This window comes from Theobroma cacao, chromosome 4 (genome assembly GCF_000208745.1).
Source record: "Theobroma cacao cultivar B97-61/B2 chromosome 4, Criollo_cocoa_genome_V2, whole genome shotgun sequence".
NCBI classification, from domain to species: domain Eukaryota; kingdom Viridiplantae; phylum Streptophyta; class Magnoliopsida; order Malvales; family Malvaceae; genus Theobroma; species Theobroma cacao.
The window spans coordinates 27,033,649-27,057,819 of record NC_030853.1 but is presented as its reverse complement, the minus strand read 5'-3'; the positions used below and the strand labels follow the sequence as shown (position 1 = coordinate 27,057,819).

Genomic DNA, 24,171 nt, shown 5'->3' with positions numbered 1-24,171 from the left:
TAAAAAAATGAAAAATTAGGTTACAAAACTACAATCATGATCTTTTAAACTACTCATAAATTAGTTCTACAAGCATATATATATATACATATATATATATATATGTATTTATGAAAATTATTATAAATTAAAATAATAATAAATTAATTGTAAAAAATATGATGGAATAATAAATAAATAAATAAATAATATATTGAATATAAGAATTCATAATTATTTAAAAATAAATCTTTTAAAAGAAATTTTCAAAAAATGTTACAAGTAGTAATTTCTCTAAATTTTTCAGAGGGAAAATGCATTTTATCTTTTATTACTTTAACCAAAATTCAATTTGGTGTCGCAACTATAATTGATGCTTGCAATAAGAAATTATAATTGAAAATAATTATAATCAAAGGAATTTATTACTTTTACTATTAAAAACCAATTCATTGTGATTGAAGTTGTATTTTTTTACTTTGCATTTACGATTAAAATTAATTATTACGATCAAATATAGATCAAATGTAATACTAATCAAACTTTAAACCCCAAGCATAATACTCTAACGAACGACGCTGATTTAAACCTAAACCATTTTTTATTCTAAATATTAGTTTATTTATAGATAGTAAAAAAAACGTATATGATAACTAAAAATGAATTAACAAAATTTTCAAAAGAAAAATGAAATATCAAGGGTGACGACAGATACAAGTATTATTATTCTTAAAGTAATAACAGCCAGCTTAACCAACATGAAAATTAAACAGAGAACAGATTAAAGTAGTTATTCCTCACAACATAAGTGTAGTACAAACTGCGATTAGTAGCTAATTTATTTTCGTGTGTTTATGATGAGGTGATGTTTTTTATAATTCTCTTCTGTTTCTCAAGAAATCTACTACTCTGTTGTGATCCGGGACATTGTCTTTGATTACAGGTTCTTCACTGAAATTCTTCATCCATGCATGCAGGCGAGGGAAGGTGTCGGCTTTGACAAGTTTGATTCCAACTACCTCTTCCATAGGCACCAACATATGAATAACCCATCCGAAGATAAGATCAGCTAGTCCAATTTTGTCACCACCAAAAAACTTCTTGTCTCCAAGCCCATGCTCCTCTATTGTTTTCAAAATTTCAAGGTTGTTGTTGATCGCCTTTTCCTGTTCTTCCCCGAATTTATGATAGAATTCCCACATAGTTCGAATCTGCGAAAGCATAATCATAAGGTTAATTAGGATCAAATATCAACCCTGGATTGAAACAGGCATGAACCTACTTTTGGAAATAAAATAGAATAAAAGCATTTGTGATTGAAAAAAAAGTCAGATCAATTAAAGACTGAGGACAAAAATGATGAAACATTTAGGAGTTGAGTTATGATTGTTATGAGATAGAGTAGCAACTCTTTTAACTAAACCGCTCAGTTCTGACTATTTTTGAAGAACAAAATCCGGATGACAAGTACCTTTTCATCTATGAATTTGGCCCAAAACCGGGCGACAGATCTCTCATGAACATCTTTTGGAAGCAGGGGATTCTTTGGCCACACGTCATCAATGTATTCAAGAATAACCAATGACTCTGCAATTGGTTTTCCTCCGTGAACAAGCACTGGAATCTTCTTGTGAACAGGATTATACTGTAGCAGCAAGTGGCTCTTATTATTGGGGAGATTTTCCTCTATGTATTCATAATTCACACCCTTTAACTTTAGAGCCCAAATGACCCTTCGGCTAAAAGGACTTGGCCAAAATCCAAAGAGCTTCACTTCATCCATGCTGTGACCTCTACTTAGTGTTGGTGGCCTTTATGTACTTGTTGGAGTGGTGACAGTGAATGATACTCAGTTTTCCTCAGACAAAGTAGTAATGTACAAATTATATACTGTAGATCAGGTAAATTATGAAATCATGTGCGTCACGGGTGATGCATCTGAATTACTGCTGGCTGCAAAAAAATTTGTAAAACTGTGTTCTGGGAATGTGTGAAGTTTCCAGGGAAGAGAGCAAACTTTAGATGATCAACCTATCCGCTCTTAAAATATATGCTTCTGTCTCTTAGGTTTCAGTAGTTTCTTACTTTGACTTCAATGATGAAATTAAAAATTGTTTTCCATGAAGAACTTTGAGATAGAGTGGGAAGCAATTTTAGTACTCCAAAGTTACAAAGCACGTCACGCATGATGCATACGAATTAGTTGGATTGGGCATACGTCTTTCAGGTCAGAAAGAAAACTCCAATCGTCCCTACAAATTTTTGAAACTTAGGAAGAAGATATGAACTGGCCAATGAGTATACAATTTGATTTAGGTTTAGTTCAATGTACAACTATGCAGATATCAACAGACTTCTTTCTTTTCCTCTTCCCCTTTTTGTTTTCTCATTTTGCTGTTAATGTCAAGAACCACTCCATCTAAAAGGTTTAAAATATTACGGGAGAGTTTGAAAAGAAAAAGTTGTAAGAGAAGGATTTCAAGATAAGATCTCCATTTTCAAAGAAATGTACAGCAATTATGGCCAAGTAATACCTCAAATCAGAATGGAAGACTCTTGCAGCATACAGTCTGTATGGTAACAAATTGAAGTTATACGAGAATCACTGGGGAGTTAAAGGTGGTGAAGTAGTTGTTTTTTCCTTTGGCTTGAACTGAATCTAAGCTATTTTATCATGGGCTGTATAATGGGCAGTTCAGCAAATTAACTTTAATTCCCTGGAGTCCTAGGTCTCAAATCTCTTCTGCAATTTGCACCAAGTGACACTTCTGTTTAAACTTACCATTCAGAAAATCTCTCTGAGGATAAATAATCGTCTAGTAAGTCTTGATGAGTCTGTTTTGTTGCGATATTAAATCAAAAGTTATTAATCGAATCAAAAGGTTTATTGTTTGGATTAATTAAGATTCCATTACATAGTACCACGCCAGGTAATCAAGGCAGAGACATAACATTGTCTCATTTTGCTAATAACCGTAACATGATAAATGAAACATAGAGTATTAAAAGGCAACGTTCCTGATGGTAGTTTCATTTAGATGCCAACAACATCTCTCTGCGACGCTTTAATAAAGCAAACATCTTATCACGATCAGTTAGGTTTTCTTTAATTATAGGAACTTCCTTGAAATTTTGGATCCATGACTGCAAACGAGGGAACTTGTGTGCTTCAAATATTTTTAGCCCTGCTGCATCTTCAATAACTCCCAGCCAGTGAGCAACTGCACCAAATGCCATGTCCACCATGCTAATCTTGTCTCCCCCAAAGAATTTCTTCCCTCCGATCAAGCCATGGTCTTCCATGGTTTCTAACATTTCCAAGATGTACTTTACTGCCTTCTCTTGCTCTTCGCCGCTGGCTCGATACATCTTTGAGATTGAGGGACTCTGCCAGAACCCGAGATAATATGAATGTCACTAAACAATGATCAACAAATATGGAACAATTTTTTAAGTTTTTTAACATAAGAAGTCCAATATCCTGACTGTATTTTACAATATTAGCTAGCACCCTACAATATCATATACATCTAATCTAACCAAAGAAATCTGAAAGCTTAAACAATGAAAAATCATATGCACCAAAGCAAGAAGAATTAGCTTATCATCAGCAAATTTAATCCAAAAACGAGCCATTGCTCTCTCGTAGGGATCACTTGGCAGCAAGGAAGGTTGTGGCCATATCTCTTCAATATATTGAGGGATAATGGTGGACTCACATATTGGTTTTCCATCATGAACAAGCACAGGAATCTTCTTATGAACTGGGTTATACTGAAGAAGCAAGGGGCTCTTATTAAGGAGATCTTCTTCTATGCATTCATAGGGTATGCCTTTTAGTTTCAGAGCCCAAATTACTCTGTAAAAATATGGACTAGTCCAAGCTCCAAACAATTTCACGACAGCCATGATGGACAGATCAATCAATCTGGTAGATCCTGGATGCCTTCAAAGTAATTTTATAATAATGATTAGAGGTCAAAGTCTACACCAAGGTAACCAATTCCAAATCATAAAAGTAAAGCTTAAGTTTAAAAAATAAAAAATTGGCCTGAAGAAAGTACTAAATGTTTAAGAAAAGATGGAGACTTGACTTCAAAAGTGGATCTATGAATTTTTAATATATATCACTAAGGTTCTTGAAACGAGTGTGTTTAATTTTATTGTATCACATGCTTTGAATTGTGTTGTTCAGCTATATATGGATATGTCATGCATGATGCAAGCTTAATTAATTGGCTTTGTATTTGAGTCCAAGGAAACTTCACCAGATCCTTCATCTTGTCAATTATTAATAAAGAAAGAATAGAAAACTGGATTACGTTAATTGACAAGAAACAAGTGTCTTCCCTCTACTAACATCTTTTGTTTTTTGAAAATTATTTAGGGGCTTTCATTAATCTGTGGGGAGTGAAAAAGTTCCACCTACAGAATCACAATAAAAGAATAAGGTATTGGACACTACACCCAAACATGTATGGGCAAATTCCTCCAATACTCTGGCTGGATCAGAACAAAAGATCTTGAGCTTCCAATACTGAGCAAAAAACAGACTCACAGGGTCAAAGATTGTACATTTTGCACTTTTACATTAGCCCTGATGGAGATAGAGAAAGATAAACTAAAGTATGACTACACAAAGCTAAATTCCCAGAGAAATGAGTTTTTACAAACAAAATTATCTAGATATATTTTCTGTTCAAAGTGCACACCCCACCTTCTTGGGCCCCTTTCATTCGACTTCTCCTTTATATATCATTTAGCCACCGGAGACATTTCCCTTTGACGCCTTAAGTAAGCAAACATCTCATCAAGGTCAGGGAGGTTTTCTGTGATGACAGGAACTTGCTTGAAATTTCTGAGCCATGCCTGCAGGCGGTGGAGCTTATGAGCTTCAAGTAGTTTCTCCCCTCCCAACCAATGAGCAAGTCCAAAGACAATATCCACCATGTTAATCGTGTCCCCACCAAAAAATTTCTTCTCACCAAGTGCTTGTTCTTCAACCATTTTTAGCATTTCCAAGCTATCTTTCTCTGCTTTCTCCTGCCCTTGACCAACCATCCACATTGCTGGACCCTGTAAAGAACCAAAGAATGGAAACATTTCATCAAGTTAGAAATTTCTTTTGCCAAGAAAAGTTAGAGGTCCCTGTTCTCTTACTAGATGACCAGAAACCTTATAAGTGATGAAGAACTGTACCTTATCTTCAGCAAATTTAATCCAAAATCGAGCCATGGCTCTCTCATAAGGATTACTAGGCAGCAAAGAATTTTGTGGCCATATCTCTTCAATGTATTCAAGAATAATCAAAGACTCGCATATGGATTTCCCACCATGAAAGAAAACTGGTACTCTCTTGTGAAATGGATTGTGTTGGAGAAGCAAGGAACTCTTATTGCAGAGATCTTCTTCTACATAGTCAAATGCTATGCCTTTCAATTTCAAAGCCCATTTGACTCTGTAAGTGTAAGGACTAACCCAAGTTCCAAGCAGCTTTGCTTCAGCCATGTTTGAGATATCAGTTGAGTTCTTTCTTTCTTTCTTTTCTTCTTTTGGTACTCGGACCTATAACTTAAAATAGCAATAGGCTCTCCAATTGAATTATAATAAATGAATGGATTCAAAGAGTACTTCGACAATTCCAGTAGTTGAAGTCAAGAGTCAAAAAAGTCAACAATAAGCAAATTCAATATTGGTGGCTGAACAAATATTTGATGTATGGGTTTTGGAGGGAGGTAAGATTATGTGTTAAATACTTAACCTCTACTCTGTTTGAGATCAATCAGGGTAATCAAAATGGACATTGGGTAATTAAAGAAAGTACATCTACCAGTAAAAGTAGAGCCAAGTTCCAGCAGATAACTTTTTATTTTTTCTTCTTGGTACATGTTGTTCCGATGGATAATGAAAATCTGTCTCTCGCTTTAACAAACGACCAAAATCAAGGAGGTTTTCTTTGATTTCGGGGACTTCCTTGAAATTCTTGGTCCATGCGTGCAGGCGAGGAAACTTGTGGGCTTCCAGTAGATTTCTGCCTAGTACTTTTTCAATGACTCCAGGCCAGTAGGCGAGTCCGCCAAAGGCTATGTCCACCATGCTAATCTTGTCTCCCCAAAGAATTTCTTCCCTCCAATCAGGCCATGTTCTTCAATGGTTTCTAACATTTCCAAGCTCTCCTCAATTACTTTCTGTCGTTCTTCGCCTCTAGTTCCACAAATTTTCCATACTATTGGACCCTGCTAGAATCAAAAGGCGACGTCAAATTAAACAAACTATCAATTAAAATAAAAATGGTAATGGTTTTTTGTTAGAACTATTTGTTATGGAAACCTTATCATCAGCAAATTTGATCCAAAACCTGGCGATGGCTCTCTCATATGGATCACATGGCAGCAAGGAATTCTGGGGCCATATCTCTTCAATGTATTCAAGAATAACCGAGGACTCGCATATCGGTTTTCCACTATGAATTAGCACGGGTATCTTCTTGTGAACCGGGTTACATTGGAGAAGCAAAGGACTCTTATTGGAGAGATCTTCTTCTATGTATTCATATGCTATGCCTTTGAGTTGCAGAGCCCAAATGACCCTGTAACTGTAAGGACTGAGCCACATTCCAAGCAGTTGCACTTGTTCCATGTTTGAGAGATCAATCAGAATGGGCAATGGCCTTGCGCATCTCTAGCTAGTCAAATTTTATAGTAATCAAAGAATCGGCAAGTGCTAAATTCCAAGACAAAATCAAATAAACAAAAATGGTTTTATACAATTGTTGTAGTCGAAATCGAGAGTGTTCATTTGTGATGAGCTGGTCATTTTCTCATGAGATAGAATAATGAGGTATATGCCTTGAACGAATCATAGCACCATATTAGTGTCCAAAAACGAATAAAGAGAATCGGCCAGTCAATTATTGGATGATTTTTCCTTCAATTAGTCTCTGAGATCCCAACTGAGCTGTTTTGTGTGAGATTTCATATTTGAATTCCATTAAGATGATCTTGCCCACATTTACCCAATTTCACCTTCCAATTAAAACCAAGAATTAAGGAGCTAAATTTTCTAAGCAATATTATACATAAAGGGCAGTAAATAGGCAGATTTCACCTACTCCAAAAATAATATAATCATTTCGTTTTCTTTGACTATTGACCAGTTCCACTACAGGACTTATCTTCTTTCCCAAGTTCCCACTATAAAATATATGGAGAGTTTCGAAAAGGACAACCCGTTTTGGAATTCAACCATGGATTAACCGAAAAATATTAAAAATGTTTAAGCTGACTGTTTGAGTTGGTGCACTTCATTATTCTCTATAAATTGACTTTTAGAAGGCATGCAATGTCTCACCATTATCAGAATTTCAGATTGATCAAGAATCTGAATACTTGATCTCACTCACATGGCTGAAGTGAAGCTGCTTGCAGCATGGCCTAGTCCTTTTTATTATAGAGTGGTTTGGGCCCTGAAACTGAAAGGCATAGCATATGAATTCATAGAAGAAGATCTAGCCAACAAGAGCCCCTTGCTTCTCCAGTATAATCCAGTTCACAAGAAAATACCAGTACTCCTTCATCGTGGAAAGCCAATTTGTGAGTCCATGATCATTCTTGAATACATCGAAGAGATTTGGCCACAAAATTCCTTGCTACCAAGTTATCCCTATGACAGAGCCATTGCTCGTTTCTGGATCAAATTTGCCGATGAAAAGGTAAATCTTTTGCCTTCTAGACATGGTTTCGGAGCATATGCTATTCCTAATTTTCATTTCATTAATCTGAATTGTACAAGATCTACTTAATTGTTATTGATAATTTATTATTGCATCTTTGATTCTTACAGAGTCCAGCAATCTGGATGGTTTTCAGGACCAACGGTGAAGAACATGAGAAGGCGGTTAAGGACAGCTTGGAAATGCTAAAAACCATTGAAGAACATGCACTAGGAGAGAAGAAATTCTTTGGGGGAGACAAGATTAACATGGTGGATATTGCTTTTGGACAACTTGCCTACTGGTTACCAGTTATTGAAGATGTAACAGGAGTGAAGCTACTTGAAGCTGGCAATTTCCCTCGTTTGCAAACATGGATCAAGAATTTCAAGCAAGTTCCAATAATCAAAGAAAACCTTCACGATCGTGACGAGATGTTTGCTTTCTTCAAGCGCCGCAGGGAGATGATACTTGCTTCTAAATGACATCATTGTCCCAGAATCTATGTTCTGAATTTTCTCTATACAATCTACTCATTTTATGGATATTACCTAGTGAAATAAATAACAAGTAGAAATTATGTGTCTTAGGCCTCCCTTAGTTAGCAGTAGCACCGAGGTCACTTTAGTTTGCGTTGGGCAGGATATGAAATTCGATTGTCCTACATGGTTTATCTTGCATCATCCATGACGTATCTGAATTAATGGTGTTTGTAATCTTTCGAGTCAAAAGAGAACCTTTTGGCAAGTCCTCATGCCCCACGTTTAACAGTTGAATAAGACTAAAGGAAATGTGTCTGTCCGTGCATTTATACAATTATATTGGTGCAGTTTAGATAAGAAAATCTACAGATATAAAGTCCCATTTCTCTCTGTTAAACTAAGTAAGTTTATTCATTAATTGTAGCCAAATCAAAAGATAAAAAACACTAGTTTATTCACTTCGATTCATTTCCTGCAGTTAAGAATAAGATCAAGAAAATATTAAAAAAATTAGAAAGAGTACTGTCACTTGGATGCAAGCAGCATTTCCCGGCGACGCTTCAAGTAAGCAAACGTTGCGTCACGGTCAGGGAGGTTTTCTTTGATTACAGGAACTTGTTTGAAGTTTTCGATCCACTGACTCAGGCGAGGGAACTTGTGGGGTTCGACTAGCTTCATTCCTGCTACATCTTCAATAATTCCCAGCCAATGAGCTATCCCACCAAAGGCTATGTCCACCATATTAATCTTGTCTCCTCCGAAGAACTTCTTCTCATCCCCAACCCCAAGGGCATGTTCTTCGATAGTTTGCAGCATTTCCAAGCTCTCTTTCACTGCCTTCTCTTGTTCTTCGCCTTCCGTTCGATAAAGAGGCCAAACTGTTGCTGCAATCTGCCAGAATGAAGGGTACATAATAAGGGTAGCGACATAGTCCAATACTGCCATAAACTGAAGATTCTGAATCTAAACTATACCTTGTCTTCTGCAAATTTAATCCAAAATCGAGCAGTGGCTTTGTCAAAGGGATCGGTTGGCAGCAAGGGATTATGTGGCCAAGCCTCTTCAATATGTTCAAGAATAATCATGGACTCACAAATGGGTTTTCCACCATGGATGAAAACAGGTATCTTCTTGTGAACTGGGTTGGACTGAAGAAGCAGAGGACTCTTATTGGAGAGATCTTCTTCAAAGTATTCGTATGCCACCCCCTTTAGTTTCAGGCCCCAAATAACTCTAAAGACATAAACACTAGCCCATGAGCCGACAAGCTGCACTTCAGCCATGTTTGAGACATCAATAGCCAAAGTTGAGATTTTGTAATTTATAGTGGGAAATGGGATTATACGATTCGATGAAACAATTAATTGTGAGTTCAATTATTATTCAACTATTTCCCAACAAAGTATTATTCAACTATTTTTCTTTGTTTTATCTCTTTATTTAGTATTTTTTTCCAGCAAAGTATCATGAACTATGTTTATTCAGTCATTCTATACGAACCATATCACCTATAATTATCTTTACAAAAATACTACAATATTTAATATAATAAAAAATAATTAAATTTAATTAAAAATTTTATATAAAATAAAAAATAAATTTTTCATACATGAAAATCTCTCCTTTATTTCCAAGCTATAATTTATTCCTTTAACAAACTAATCAATATAACGGTATAATGAGAAATAAACAAATAAATAAAAATTATAAAATATTATCCCTATATATAATATATTAAATATAAAAAATATTTTGAATATCGTGCATAATTGACGAGTGTGGATATTTTTATCATGTCATGTCATGATAAAAGGTTATTGAAGATGAATTTTTGTTGAAAATGGGTGGTGATGGAAAATATTTTTTACATAATTATTTAAACAACTAAAAATATTTTCGATTAATAAATTCATATAAAACAAAATATTAGATTTACATCTGTTTTCATGGGTTTTTTTTCTTGGATGTTGTTGCTTTATTGGGCCTGGTCTTGGGTTTGTGGCTACTGGCAACGCCATTTTCTAAAGAGTTGGATCATCTTCACGACTTCGACCGGCAGCGTCTGTCTGGACGGTCGACCTAAAGAATAATAACGATGAACTCGTAAAAGATCCAAAATCTCTGCCAAAATTTCCCTGAAGAAAATTTCTTGAAATCATCCATGTGGCGAAACTCCGCCACTTTAAGCTTCTCTTCGAAGCTTCTATCCTCTTCCTCTTCCATTAATCATTATTGCTTTCATTACGCATCCGCTTTTTCCATTTTAAGTCCGAATGGCGTCGTTGAACCCGTACTTTCTCCTTCTTATCGACGCTTCTATTCCTCATCGGCGACGCCTTCGCCTTCTCCTTCATCTGACTCCGTCATAAAGCTAGGGTTTCTCGCTGACAGATCCCTCGGGTTTCGACCTTTGAGTTCCAAAGCTAGAGATGCCATCCAGCTCGCTTGTCACTACGGTCGATGTTACTGGGAGCTCTCCAAGGCTCGTCTCAGGTCAAATCTCATACAAATTTTTGGGCAGATCTTTGAAATGTTGATTTGTTATAAAAAAAAATTTGACTTTTTTTGTTCGTTTTTATAGTATGTTGGTGGTAGCGACTTCCGGGACTGGATATGTGCTAGGGAGTGGAAACGCTGTTGATTTGGCGGGGCTTTGTTGGACTTGTGCTGGAACCATGATGGTTGCCGCATCTGCGAATTCGTTGAATCAGGTCGGCTTTCTCTTTCTTTTCAGTCTTTGATTGCTCTCTTGAACACTTTGTTAAGCACAATTCTGGAACTGAGAAACCTGAATTAAGGTTTGGTTGATCAGATTGAAATAGCAGTTCATAGCCCGCTTTATAGAATAGTATTGTTATGAAATAGAGATCTACTAGTGACTATTTTATATTTTCCAAGCATGATAATAGCATTATCTTTGGAAAAAAGTTACATATGAACAATATTATCTCTGTCTTTGTCAATTAAAGTATCGCTCATGGAGAAGTAAGAAAAAGATTGAAGAAAAAAAATTCTCGTTTTTGACGTGTGCCTCTATTGCAACTCTTGCATTACAAAAAAAAAAAAAAGGGCACTTTTTAGGTGCCAAAGGCTTGCACTTCAACAAAGGTCCTTGTGTAATGGTTGAGAGGCACTTTAATTGATGTGTTTCTCACCTTAGCACCTAAATGTACCTCAGCACACACCCTGACAACACTTATTGAAACAAACTCTTGAGCTGGATTCTTGCTTTTTGAGAAGTCATGAATGGCAGAATGGCATGAATATTAATTTGATGTCTTCATACATTCATTGTTGTTGAGGCACATGCCTAGGTATAGAGGTCATGTTAGTAAAAGGCACCTCTCATCCCTTTGGACAGGGTAACTTTACCAAAAAAATTCCCTTGGCACCTGTGTGTGTACACACACACACACGCACACCCTTGAGTTGGTTGATTTTGTAAGCAAATGATCTTTCCCGGTGGTTGTATTTTAAGATACTTTTCATGAATTGTCTAGATTGACCGAGATTTCAGTTAACCTATTGTTTTCATGTCCTTAGGTGTTTGAGATAAATAATGATGCCAAAATGAAGAGAACGAGGCAAAGACCTCTACCTTCGGGGCGCATCACAATACCACATGCAGTCACCTGGGCGTCTTCACTTGGATTTGCTGGCACTGCTATGTTGGCGTGCAAGGTGGCCAGATGAATTCACACTTCTTTTCGTTGTTTCTTTAATTTCAAATTCTGAATCTTTTTATCTTCAGCAATTGCTTAAAATGTTGTCAGCTGAGTGACTAATGTCGTTGCTGCCACAAGGTTATTGCAGGCTAGTATGTTGGCAGCTGGGCTTGCAGCTTCCAATCTTATTCTTTACGCATTTGTGTATACTCCATTGAAGCAGATTCACCCTGTGAATACATGGGTTGGGGCTGTTGTTGGTGCTATTCCTCCTCTTCTAGGGTAATTCTGTCTTTAAATTCTACTAAGTTTTCGGATGATTGCCTCAAAGAAATTTTTATTTGTTTATATATTAATAGGCTGGGTAGTATTTAACTGTGTCAACTTTTTCCGTACCTGTTAAAACGTGTATGTCACATACAAAAGGTTTGTAACTAAAATGTCCAGTATGGAACTCCAGCTGTATGCAGTTATTTGATCATTGTGATTAGAAGACTTGTTTGATATGCTGATTGTTGATGGTAGTATATGTTGAGAGGATATAGAAGAGCGTAGAAACTTTTGCTTGAATATATCTAGCTATTTTATTTGAAATAAAAAGAAGATTTTTAACCAAGGCTTTGTTGTTTTGCTTTAAATTTTATTTTAAATTCAACCACTTCTAATGTGCAGGCTTATTTTCTGTTCTGAATTCATAGGTGGGTTGCAGCTTCTGGTCAGATTTCCCTCAATGGATTAATTCTTCCAGCAGCTCTCTACTTTTGGCAAATACCTCATTTTATGGCCCTGGCATACTTGTGCCGTGATGATTATGCTGCAGGAGGGTATGTGCATGTTTTTGCAATAAGCATTTTCAGAACTGGTTTGTGATTAGCTCAATAACTTCTCTTCTCTCTGCAGGAAAGGTTGAACTTTTCTGTTTCAGCCTTTCACTTTTTTCACAATCTTGTGTTGAAACCTAAGCTTTGGCTTGGAGAAATGATCTTAAATATCTCCACTGTAGGCCAATGCTGTTGATAATATATCCTGGAAAGGGAAAATGTTTCCCTTTTCTGAATCAAGAAATGTATGTAGTTTAAATTTCAGAAGATTTCATTAGGATGATTTTTTCATGGATATTGGGTGAGGCACGTGACCCCCTTTTGCATGTAAATTGGTGAGTTAATGTGTTTCACGTGGTCTTTCTCCCTTGACTTCAGTTTCCAAGATTTTTTATTTTTTTCAGGTACAGGATGTTCTCCCTTGCAGATGCTTCAGGTCAGAGGACGGCTGCCGTGGCTTTCAGGAACTGCCTATATCTTATCCCTTTGGGGTTCATAGCCTATGACTGTGAGTTACCTCATTCCAAACATGAAAATTATCTTGCTAGGTTTTTTTTTCCATTAGCTCTCATTTATATTTATTAAAATTTCCGATTACTGGATTTAGTGTTATAGTGATATGAACCAAAAATTTATAACCTGAATCAGAATTCTGTTTGTCAAACAAATAATTTGTCTTGAACTATCTTAATTACTACAGTAGATGAGTGTGGACTATATGCGTTAGATTTCATTCTCATTTTTATGTCTTCATATAAGCTAAGTGAAATTCTTTCTGCAGGGGGTGTGGCTTCTGGGTGGTTTTGTGTTGAATCATCGCTTATCACTCTAGCAATAAGTGCTGCAGCATTTTCATTTTACCGTGACCGGACCACTCAAAAAGCAAGAAGGATGTTCTATGCTAGCCTTTTGTATCTTCCTGTATTTATGTCAGGTCTCCTATTTCATCGTCTCTCTGATGAACAGCGAGGCCTTGCAGATAATCCTGACAGGTATATTGAGCTTTCATCTTCCTTGCAAGATGTAAGCGAAGATGATCAGAAGAAGAAAACGAGGCATTTCACAGGTGGTCCACAAGCACGCCCACCTGTAGCATATGCCTCAATCGCTCCATTTCCCTTTCTTCCTGTTCCTGGTCCTTGATGTATTATTCCATTGGCCTCAAATTTTGTATACCGAATAAAATTGTTGGAAGGACAACCCCGAAACCTCAGCTTTCTATTCAAGGCTTTTCTCCCAAGTCTCCATTTTTACACATTTTTGTGTAGAATAAGATTTCATTTCTCAATTTTCATTAACTAGAAATGAATGTAAATTGTGATTGAGCTGCTTATGCACTTTAGAGTAACGTTCATCTTAATATACTTCGAATTGGGTATTTGATTTTGATATCATTTACTTTAGCCATGATCAATTGAAAAGTCCCCGTCTAATCCATCTTTCAACAATCCAAAGCAGTGGTTTACAAATCATAATATGGGAGATTCTTCTGAATAAAATCAATCTGTCATCAAATGAAAATATGAAGCCATCATCCTGCGAGCATACCATAACCAATTATTGGCAATCCAGAGCGAACAAAAATAGCTAACACTGATGACAAACTAGCATTGTACACATTAACACTAGGTTTGGTAGGAGGAAGAGAGAAATAAAATGAAGAGAGTGGGAGGAAACAACTCACTAATTTCTTTACTTTTCTTACCTTTGTCTCTTCTCTCTATATCCCATCCTATCCAACAGTGTTAATGTCACACTATTTTCAATCAAGAAATGGAGAAGCGATCATAGTACAGTTAAAAGCTTGGTAAACAAATTTATGCCAAAACCGAACTGGAAATATAATTAATTAATATGCACAATCTGTAGCAACAAACAAATGATTCCTAATAAATGGCTGACCAACATAAATTTCCCGTTTTTCATTTTTTTTTGTTTTAACTGATCTCCTTGGACACTACCCCTCATGTCCTAAATCTGTTATAGTTAATTCTAACGCCCAAGTTTGAACCAAAACAAAAAGAAGATGAAGCTTATGTCCCACCAAAATTCTCTATATAATCAAAAACAGCTTAAAGACTGCAACAAAATTCAAATACTCCAGTTAGGTACAATGAAGGGGTTATTAAATCATGACATCAATGATTGTTGCAATCTACATTGCACGCAAGAATCACATTACGACAGAGGCACCAATATTCTTTGTGTGGGATAAACAACCATGGCATTGTTGAGGGCAGTGTGGCTCCCAAAGTAGATGCAATTCTGGAAAGAAGAGGGGATAGAAGGTAGAGAAGTCAAGTTTAGAATATAATGCGAAAGCCCAGAACAATCAGAATGCCTAAATATAGTAAATCAACTTACTTGTTACCACTAAGAAGACCAAGAACTGATGTGGCAAAATATGATCCAGAAACTTCGGAATAAGCTTTTCTATAGTGAGGTAAGACCATGTGTCCTGTAAGATTTTTTCCATTATGATTAGCACTAAACATTCCAATCAGAACCCAAGCAAACAAGGACCTAAAAGACTCTCATATTCAGTTGGCAGATGAAAAGTTAAAAGGAGATCTTTAAGATTTGTCAAATTGCATCATGGGAGAACTTATCATTACTTTAAATTTCACTAACTAGTTTTTTGTTCCTTTCTCCCTCCAAGTTTTGGAGGGAAAAGCCAAAAGAATCCTGAATGGAGAACTAAGCCCTTCTCAAGCATTAGGTCCTTTCTGGTTTTTACACAAATGGCTTATACTCAAGAATTTTTCCTCCAATGAATATCAATGACTTTCTGAGAATAAGAGGCCTCACCGATGCTCAAATAATTGCTGTGGAGAATTGAAATCAAAACACTGGATATTATACTATTTCTATCCTCTTTTTGTGGCACCTCTTCAAATGGCAAATTGGTTTTATCAATAGAAGTACTCCATGGAGAATCACTGCTATTACTTTGACAGGCTATGACTTCAAACCATATCCCTGATGGACATCTTCTTGGTTTTATCAACCGAAGAACAATTTTAATATAAGGAGTAGCATGGATAACAGATATGATGACTTCAATGCACATACAGCTAAGGCTGATGGCTGTGTTCATAATAGTGAAGAAAATATAGAAAACAGAGGTTGTTGGCAAAAGAAGCAAAAGTGGTGTAAATAAAAGAGATCCAACAACATGTTGTTTCACAGTGTAGTCAAAGCTATCTAATCTTTGACGAAGAGGATTCCACTTTCGTCCCCTGCCAACAGTACAGCAGCTCTTAGAACAGCTTTCAACAAAGAAATTAATTCATTGATATCTGATATATGGCATGGCATAGTTTACTTCTAATAAAAAAAAATTGTATGCCTTTTAAATTCTATCAGCTAAAAGCTGTAGGGCTATAACAGACGCAAAACAAAATAATGATATTAATGAGGGATGTAAAGAAGAAAAATGCTAGCCTTTCAAGAGCATGGGATCCCTTCTTCCAAGCAACCAGTATTTTAAACTGAAATAGGATTCTAGACAAATTGACCTTATAAAACACTTTGATTGAGATAGAATATAGCAGGCCAAATTATGTTCTTCAAAACATGAAAAGAAAATCCTCACAAGATCATTTTTCCCCACTCTCTCTAATACAATCCATGACATCTTATGACAGCCATATTTCAGCATTATCAGATGTAGAGATCAATGTTTATTAGGACCTGCAATGATCTATTAATATGCTTAAGCTTTTCTATTTAATTTTTCAGTTTTTGCTGCACCACTATGTACAAAAACACTGCCTTCAGCAGGTGCCAAAGTCATTCAAGGTCAGATTAATACAACTTCAAAGAAAAAGGCTCAAATCAGCCTCTTAACTGGTTCTACTACATGGTAGCAATGATCCATTATGACACTCATGGGACTACTATACTTGCACTATACACAACACTGTAAATATGATTTTAGTTTACAATAACGACTGGATTGCAGGAGCCAATCAAATCCTAAATGAGAAATGCTGAAGCGGTACCTGAAAAGACGCCACAAAGCTGCTAGTGCATGTAACTGCTGTGAATAGAGAATTGAGATTAACCAATGAAGGGTTGACACATGCAATGTTGCGATCGTAATCATGTCTATGACCAAAGCAGCTGGTATTGTCATCCCAAAAATAATTGCCGATATAGCAAGTCCTTTGATGAAATAAATGAAGAGGGAACCCACAAACATCCAAAGGGTAGACCAAATTTGAATCATATTAAGAGAAATCATGCCGAGAACTCCAGCCAATTCTATGTTCAACTTGAAGCCGGCAGGGACACCCATCAACCACACACAACCCGACCGCAGCAACTCATTTGTAAAGTCACTGGCAAACTTTGAAACCCACAAACAGACAGATTCTGCGTGAAATAAGAGTGCCAAACCAATCAAGTTTCCCAAAAGGATATCAACAACCAAACTAGACCACATGGAATGCTTATGTAATGCAACTTTTTCTGCACATTCCACGCTTGATTGAGACCTAAAAGAAAACATCAATATAAATCAGGATGATGAGGGGAGGCATAATGGGGCACTATTCGGAAAACTTCCTCAGTTCAATACGGACTGAGAACTTGATATATCAATAAATGAATTCATATATATTCGAAAGACTTGCCACCTGAGATCATTGTCCTGAAGAAAGATAGGCCAATATAAGATCTGGCAACAACGAATTCGAATATTTATCCAGGTATTGCTAAATGCCTTTGCTGATGCAGCACATACCCATGATCGTGGTCCAAAATTCAAAAAACTATGAGAAAACTGAAGAAAAATATAGAAAAAAGTAGACAATGATGCCACTGACATGGCCAATAAATGCCACATTAAGGCACAAAACCTGCAAAGTCACATAATGATGCATCAGAAAATGCTGATAGAGGCATGGCAAAAGCAAACGACAAAGCATAGTTAGGATAGATTACATCCAAATAATAGGAATATTAGCACTGGATCTCTCGCCATCATGTTTCTCAAAAAATTTCTTAGCTGCAGCGGCACTGTTGATTGCCAAAATGACAGTATCCTGCTTTAAAATATATATATTAAAAAAAAAAGAAGAAAGAAAAAAAAAATGGCCTAATTCCATCAAAAGGTGGTTGTGAACTATATTACCAAGTCATTTAAAGGCTGCTTTTGGTGAAGTTCATCAACCCACTGAGGCTTCTTAAGAGAAGTTTTCCCATGGTCAGAAGAATTCCAGAATCTCAATGAAAAATGGTGTGCACCATATGTTGGAGTTTCATAGACTATAACCTGAATTTGTGCAGACAGAAAGCCAAAGATTAATTGCCATGAAGAAATACAACTTAAAGACAAACCAAACAGCAGAAGCAATCTGACTTACATACGTGGACATCACATCGAGCCACTGTTTCCCCATTCCAATGAATACGATGCAATTTAGGAATCCAACGAATATCCCTGGCATGAACATGAAGAGAATCATATGCCAGCTCAATCCAGTAATTGCTTTCCATAGACATCTGTTTACACTCGTCCAATAAGCTATCTAGTTTTATGCATCCACAGCTCCATTGTCCACAACATCTGCTGGTTCCATCTGCACGGTAAGCAGAGGACTTTCTCAGATCATCCTCTTCCACTCCATTGCAAAACACATGGCCACTGCTGAGACAAGCTCTATGATGACCCAACAAAGAAAACTTCGATTTATCTTGAAGAGATTCATGCATATTGCCATTAATAGAATGGAGGATCTCCTGTTTACAAGAAATATCCAACATTGTGAAAGAAAGTCCCAAATTAAAACACTTTCCACTTACCAAATCCAGCTACAGCATTATAACAAGCTCAGCAGATAACAGTTCAAAAACACAAGAAGCAATTTTTTTTCTTTGAATTTCAAGTAACTTATTTCCAAAGCAATTATAATTCATACACAAACAAGTGAATGGAAAAATGAGTGCTTTACATGGAATATTACAAGCTCAGCAAGAATGATGAACACAAGAATTAAGTTTCTTTCATTAATTTCTAAGTACCCTTTTCCCTAAACAATTATAATTCATACATACAAATCTTTTAAACGAAAATGAGATCAAGATTACTGCTTTACCTGGAGAGGAGATTGTCGATTCGAAGATGACTCGTGATTCGAAGCGAAAGCGACGACAATGTCAAGAGAATCCGAAGAGCAAGATACAAACCAGCCAAAAAGAAGATTGTAAGAAAGTTGTTGGGTTGACGAGAGCTGCTTCGGCCACCAAATCCTACACTTCCTTCTCATTTTCCTTCTGTTTCTACCTCTTCATTAACTTCACTTGAAATCTTCCTCAAAGTTGCTTCGCTTTGCTTGACGTTAAACCCTTCAAGAATTTTTATAACGACTTTAAACATTTAACTCCGTCCAATTTCATTCATTTTCACTAATTTTATTTTCTTCTCCCAGCTTTGAAACCCTAGCTCTTTATACGGAATTGGGTTCGTAATTCTTTTAACATTTCAACATTTTAATAAAAAAATTAATAGTAAAAAAGAAAAAAGTTTATGTGAAAAAAATAATATATATATATATATATATTACATTCTCTCTATTTCCCTTTTATGTTTAATTAATTTGACACAAATATAAAAAATTGACAAAAAAATTAAAAAAATACTGGGATCTTTAGTATATTCTACAGTATTATTGTTTTCATTTCAGTTAATTTTGTTGGTAAAAATTTTTAATTAATTTTCACCTATTATCAATTTATATATTTATTAATTATATTAATTTTATTTTTAATTTTATTTAAACATTTACCGAACAAGATATTCAATATCACCTCAAAAATGAACTCATACAATAATTTTTTATTTAGTTTTTATCTGAATTGTGAGTATAAAATACATTTATTATGTAAAAATTATTGAAGATTCAATATATCTATTTATGTGAAATTATAGGAAAGAATCACAAGAAAATGAATTTATAATTCACAAATTCATATAAATATTTCAAATTTATCAATAAATTTGCAAAATTTAGAAAATAATCATAAATGTTATATTTACATATAAATTATATTAAAATTAAAATAGAAAAGAAGAAAAAAAGGACAAAAGTGGAAGACCCAAAGTTATTAATTCATCGTGCGCTAAGCTTCGGATGTTTGCCACCTAAACACTGGGTCCCACCTAACAGTCCCTAAATGCCTACAATCTACCGTCCACGTGTCAACAACAGAATCCAAGTTTTAAGTGATATCATCACCCACGATTGCATGTACGTTGCATGATTCATATGCTTCTTCCTTTACCTTTCACCCTTCTTCGAATCTCTCACAAGAAAACAAAACACCCATTTCTCTTTAACTCCATCCCACGAAGCTCTCAATCTTTTGTATGGAGACTGAAGAAAAGCCCTGGAGTGTTATGGGCGAAGAGGGAGGAGAAAGGAGGTTGAAGAAGAGGAAAAGGAATGAAGAAAATGACCCAGAAGATCAGAAACAAGAACAAGGAAATGAAGAAGAAGAGGTTGTCGCAAGGGACCCACTGGACGTTTTTGGAAGGGACATAATGGTGATGATACTAAGCAACCTTGACGCACGCAGCGTGGCACTATCTCTCCTAGTTTCACGTGCTTGGCACGGTGTTGCTTCCAGTGATAGGCTCTGGAGCTCCAAGGTTTGGTGTTTCTGAATTCAGTTTCTGGTTTGGTGTTTTGGGAATTTAGTTAATTGATTGCATGTGGATTAGGTTGTAAAATTTATTCATTTTTGTTGAATTTTAGGAATTGGGTTTTAGCTTTTGTAGCTGGGGTTTAGTTGTGCATCCGTTAAGTAGAGTTTTGGATGTTGTTTTTCAATGATATGTTTGAATTGAAATACATTTTCTTGTTTTCTATTTTTATTTTTACTCGCTTCTATGTTGGGTTCTCTTTGTAATGTTGGTTCTGTTGCTCTGTTTTGTAATTATTCTTATGCTTAGCTACTGGTTGATAATTTAGCTTTAAGACTCGTATAATCTTGTTTATGATCACGTTTTTCCTTCATGCCTATTTGGTTATTCCATATCTGGAGGCAATTGTTCTTCATGGTTACTATATGTATTTGAAAGGTACTATCATTCACAGTTTTGTGTACATTCTTAGTTATCATTTTATTAGTTAATTTCCTCTTTTGAATTTTAGTTTAAAGGGGGAAAGTGGGGATAAGAATAGAAAGCTATTTAGATCAAATTTGTAGAAGTCAGCGACTTTTGGTTCAAGTTGAGATATTCAGCATTTTTTATCTGGATCATGCAATGCAATTACAGGAAATAAGATATTCAAAGGTAATTTACCTAACTACTTACAGCAGATAAGGAAGCACTTATCAGTTTGAGACACCTCATATTGTAATGTTTATTAGTGTCATGAAGAAAATGAAAGACAAAATTTTGTGCAAGTTATACAAAATGTGCGAGAACAGCATCATAGTTTGTTGAACATGATTGGATGGAGCTGTGGAGGAAATTTGCAATGTGATTTTCCATAATGCACAACAAATGACATCATGTGAAATAATTTACAACTTTAGGTTGGTCATAAAATGCGTGAAAAAGGGATCAATGCCTAAAATTTGGAAGTTACCTTATATCTTGCCACTCTTGTGGCAGCTAATCAACATGGTTTACTAGCATTTTCCAAGGAAAAAGCAGCTGAAGTGCTTGTGTTAGAGGATTGAAGGAGTTGATATGGATCATAACAACTGATGTCTAGCTGCATACAATGGGGTGTGACAGATTGAATTTCTTGAATCTGTTTGACATTCCGCTGCATGGTGCCAGGGAGTAGTGACTTGTTACTTTTACTAAGCCATAACATGTGGATGGCCAAATTATGACTGTTGTTCACATGTAGTTAGATAGCTATGGAGTATGTGGAGACTGGTGGACATTGTCATTGAGGATGTGGTGAAATAGAATCAAATTAAGCATGCTAATAGGTCATTTAGGACCATTGAGTATTCTTAATCATCTGTGTGTGAGAAGCTTAACCTAAACAAGCCAAAAATGAATGCTAGAAAATTCTCTTTGTATGAATGTTGTCTACTCTTTTAACAATTGAATTAAGGTTGTTCTCACCCAATATCAAAGTAGAACACATCTATGAAAATAGAAAGACAAGGGTAGTGAATTACTGTGTCCAGCCAGCAAACAAGGAATGAAGGTTATTCTCAATGAAGACTTTTGTCTTGTGTATGTTTCTTTTTTCTCCTTATTCACAAATTAACCTTTCAGTTTTTTCTGTATAAAATGAGATTATTATTGACTAACACTTAACAGGGCCTAGAGTAGGAGGTACCTGCATTGCATAGCTCAAGAAAAAGGTAAGTAGCTAGCCTAGATGGATTATGATGTCTTGAGGATGGGAAGGTTGAGATTTTAATGGCCTCATGTCTTTGGATTAATCCTTGAAAGTTTTAACAGCATGCTAGTTGGTGTTTTATTATATTATTTTTGTCGTTAGTTGATAGCTTTTGATACCCTAAGAGATTGCACTGACTTTAGATGTCATCCTTTGCATCAATTCACCTTTTTGTCTTGCAATTTATCTAAACCAGTGTATCACATGAATGTCTGCCATAGCTAATTTTATTTTTATATTAAAATGAAGCTTACTTGCCTAATGCCTTTCAGCATCTGGGTATTACCATAGTGGTTTTTTATTTATCATTTGATAAGTTTTGCATAGCATTGCTTTGTGAGGAAGCCTGTACCAGGATTTTACTGGATTTTGTAATTCATGTTTTGACTGCACAATTTCTCATCGACTTTAAGTATGATCTGAATCCTTCTTCAATTATTGAAATTCAAATTTCACTGGTGAGGCATGCGTGTTGCGGTGGTGAAGCAACATTATATTTGTTTCTACTTTTAACTATTATGTAATGTGGCAGTTTCAATTTGAAGGAGATGTTGCAAAAAAGATTTACTAGAACTTTATTTGCCTTCTTAGTGTGAGGAATTGTGGCATGGGAAGGCACACATACCTCGTGCATCCCAAGCCCGGGGACTATCCAAGCTTGCTGCTTATTCAATATCTGTCATGGACGGCAAACGCGTGAGTTAATAAATTCTATTCTCTCAAGTAGTACAAAGAATACCATGGATGCTTTCACACATAAAAATATGCATGCTTGGACATTGACTTACACCTATTTAAATGTTGTGCTTTGGGGCATTATTGACACTGATTGTATCTTGTTATTCTTTGATCAGACTCGTATCATGAAGGATGATCTGTGTGATCATGTATGGGAGTTTCATTTTAACAAGGTATGTGCTACATTATTGTATGTCAGCAAGAGTCAGAACTGTTTGATCTTCACACTCCAGAAATGCATTACTGGTAGAAGGTTTGAATAGTTGAAGTTGTCACAAGAATTTCCCTTCCCTTTGTTTCTTGCTGCTGCTTTCATAAGATGTTGTTGCTGAATGTAATATGATTCCTTAATGCTTCCTTCAATTATCATCATATTTTGTTGCAAGTGCTAATTGGAAGACCTTTACTGATTTCATGCCATCCCCCCAACAACTGTCCCTCAGTTGACTGAATTCCTGACTAATTTTTGAACCTCATATTAACATATGTTTTCATATTGTAGTCTGCATGAGCCCCAAATACAGTCCTTTTTCCATGACCCAAATTGATTAAAATATGACCAATATCATTTTGCTCTCAGGCTGCTCCAGAGTATTGGCGAAATCTTGATCCCTATTGGAAGGGCACCGGTCCTCTCATGCGCCGCTACTTCCACCCAGATGGGAGTCAAACTGCAGATCCTGGTGACAAGGTCTGGGGTGGACATGAATGCTGTTATTCTGTAGTAACTAGTGTTGTTGGTGAAGGAAAGATCAGGGTGCATTATGTTAGGATAAACAGATGGCCCCGAATGTTTGTTTCTAGAAATCAGGACTGGAGCTGGGAAATGTCTAATTGCCTCTACTGCTACACCAGTGTTCCGGATGCTGACAAGAAAGGTGGGACAGGGCCTTTACGTTCACCTTGTGTAAATATCTCTCCTCAAACATTTGGTAGGTGATTTAGGGTGAACTGGATCTATCTTCTTTTTTGCTTGTAAAGGTGCTGTATGTAGCAGTATGTATGATACTTAGTTATGGTTGCTGCTTATGGTATTTGCTTTTTTGTTTATACGTATGCTAGACATAGAATTAGTAACATCATTAGGGTTGTTATAGTCTATACTTGTGTTTTCTACTCTGATTCTCATGTACATATTGACTACAATATAGGCAGTTTTTCCAGTAATTCTCATCTTTATTCTCTCCCCATTAGGAACAGAAATTTGATAATTCGTCATGCAAACCTAAATGTAATTTCATTTTTCCCATACTCCTTCAAATTTTCATTTCTTAATGGAAACATCCATGTGTAATTAAGCTAAAGTATTGAACAAAGAGTGTGTTTTCTGCTGTTCTGAAATGATACCAAGGCCCGTAGGATGGATAATTATACCTTCCATTCTCAACATAAATGGCT

At 35.9% G+C, this 24,171-nt stretch overlaps 8 protein-coding genes and 1 pseudogene across 10 annotated transcripts; 3 read left to right on the top strand and 6 right to left on the bottom strand.

Moving 5' to 3' along the window:
* Positions 814-1,762, bottom strand: LOC108661745 (glutathione S-transferase U7-like). The gene is made up of 2 exons (XM_018119379.1): positions 1,451-1,762; positions 814-1,190 (listed from the first exon to the last, which is right to left on the bottom strand). Exons 1-2 carry the CDS (start codon positions 1,760-1,762, stop codon positions 852-854), a joined length of 651 nt encoding a protein of 216 aa, XP_017974868.1. The 3' UTR covers positions 814-851.
* LOC18602839 (glutathione transferase GST 23) lies at positions 3,010-3,888 on the bottom strand. Its single transcript, XM_018118785.1, has 2 exons — positions 3,562-3,888; positions 3,010-3,366 (listed from the first exon to the last, which is right to left on the bottom strand). Exons 1-2 carry the CDS (start codon positions 3,886-3,888, stop codon positions 3,010-3,012), a joined length of 684 nt encoding a protein of 227 aa, XP_017974274.1.
* On the bottom strand, positions 4,490-5,576 carry LOC18602838 (probable glutathione S-transferase). The gene is made up of 2 exons (XM_007034466.2): positions 5,179-5,576; positions 4,490-5,055 (listed from the first exon to the last, which is right to left on the bottom strand). Exons 1-2 carry the CDS (start codon positions 5,485-5,487, stop codon positions 4,735-4,737), a joined length of 630 nt encoding a protein of 209 aa, XP_007034528.2. The 5' UTR covers positions 5,488-5,576; the 3' UTR covers positions 4,490-4,734.
* LOC18602837 lies at positions 5,766-6,621 on the bottom strand (annotated as a pseudogene).
* On the top strand, positions 7,275-8,279 carry LOC18602836 (probable glutathione S-transferase). The gene is made up of 2 exons (XM_007034464.2): positions 7,275-7,690; positions 7,822-8,279. The coding sequence occupies exons 1-2, from the start codon at positions 7,382-7,384 to the stop codon at positions 8,173-8,175; spliced, it is 663 nt and encodes a 220-aa protein (XP_007034526.2). The 5' UTR covers positions 7,275-7,381; the 3' UTR covers positions 8,176-8,279.
* Positions 8,555-9,576, bottom strand: LOC18602835 (probable glutathione S-transferase). Its single transcript, XM_007034463.2, has 2 exons — positions 9,147-9,576; positions 8,555-9,063 (listed from the first exon to the last, which is right to left on the bottom strand). The coding sequence occupies exons 1-2, from the start codon at positions 9,453-9,455 to the stop codon at positions 8,698-8,700; spliced, it is 675 nt and encodes a 224-aa protein (XP_007034525.2). The 5' UTR covers positions 9,456-9,576; the 3' UTR covers positions 8,555-8,697.
* On the top strand, positions 10,160-14,052 carry LOC18602834 (protoheme IX farnesyltransferase, mitochondrial). Its single transcript, XM_007034462.2, has 7 exons — positions 10,160-10,665; positions 10,754-10,883; positions 11,716-11,853; positions 11,986-12,119; positions 12,536-12,661; positions 13,063-13,166; positions 13,440-14,052. The coding sequence occupies exons 1-7, from the start codon at positions 10,334-10,336 to the stop codon at positions 13,799-13,801; spliced, it is 1,326 nt and encodes a 441-aa protein (XP_007034524.2). The 5' UTR covers positions 10,160-10,333; the 3' UTR covers positions 13,802-14,052.
* LOC18602833 (phosphatidylinositol N-acetylglucosaminyltransferase subunit Q) lies at positions 14,475-19,117 on the bottom strand. Of its 3 annotated transcripts, XM_007034461.2 has the most exons (9): positions 18,760-19,109; positions 18,032-18,403; positions 17,796-17,936; positions 17,606-17,706; positions 17,299-17,520; positions 16,663-17,157; positions 15,467-15,897; positions 15,023-15,116; positions 14,475-14,923 (listed from the first exon to the last, which is right to left on the bottom strand). In XM_007034461.2, exons 1-9 carry the CDS (start codon positions 18,928-18,930, stop codon positions 14,797-14,799), a joined length of 2,154 nt encoding a protein of 717 aa, XP_007034523.2. In that variant the 5' UTR covers positions 18,931-19,109; the 3' UTR covers positions 14,475-14,796. The 3 variants fall into 3 exon arrangements, 2 of the variants coding, with proteins under 2 accessions (XP_007034523.2, XP_017975821.1); XM_018120332.1 differs by lacking the exon at positions 18,760-19,109 and having other exon boundaries at positions 18,028-18,114; XR_001927702.1 differs by lacking the exon at positions 15,467-15,897 and having other exon boundaries at positions 14,826-14,923; positions 18,760-19,117.
* On the top strand, positions 19,925-23,952 carry LOC18602832. The gene is made up of 4 exons (XM_007034459.2): positions 19,925-20,312; positions 22,627-22,731; positions 22,890-22,946; positions 23,354-23,952. The coding sequence occupies exons 1-4, from the start codon at positions 20,031-20,033 to the stop codon at positions 23,711-23,713; spliced, it is 804 nt and encodes a 267-aa protein (XP_007034521.2). The 5' UTR covers positions 19,925-20,030; the 3' UTR covers positions 23,714-23,952.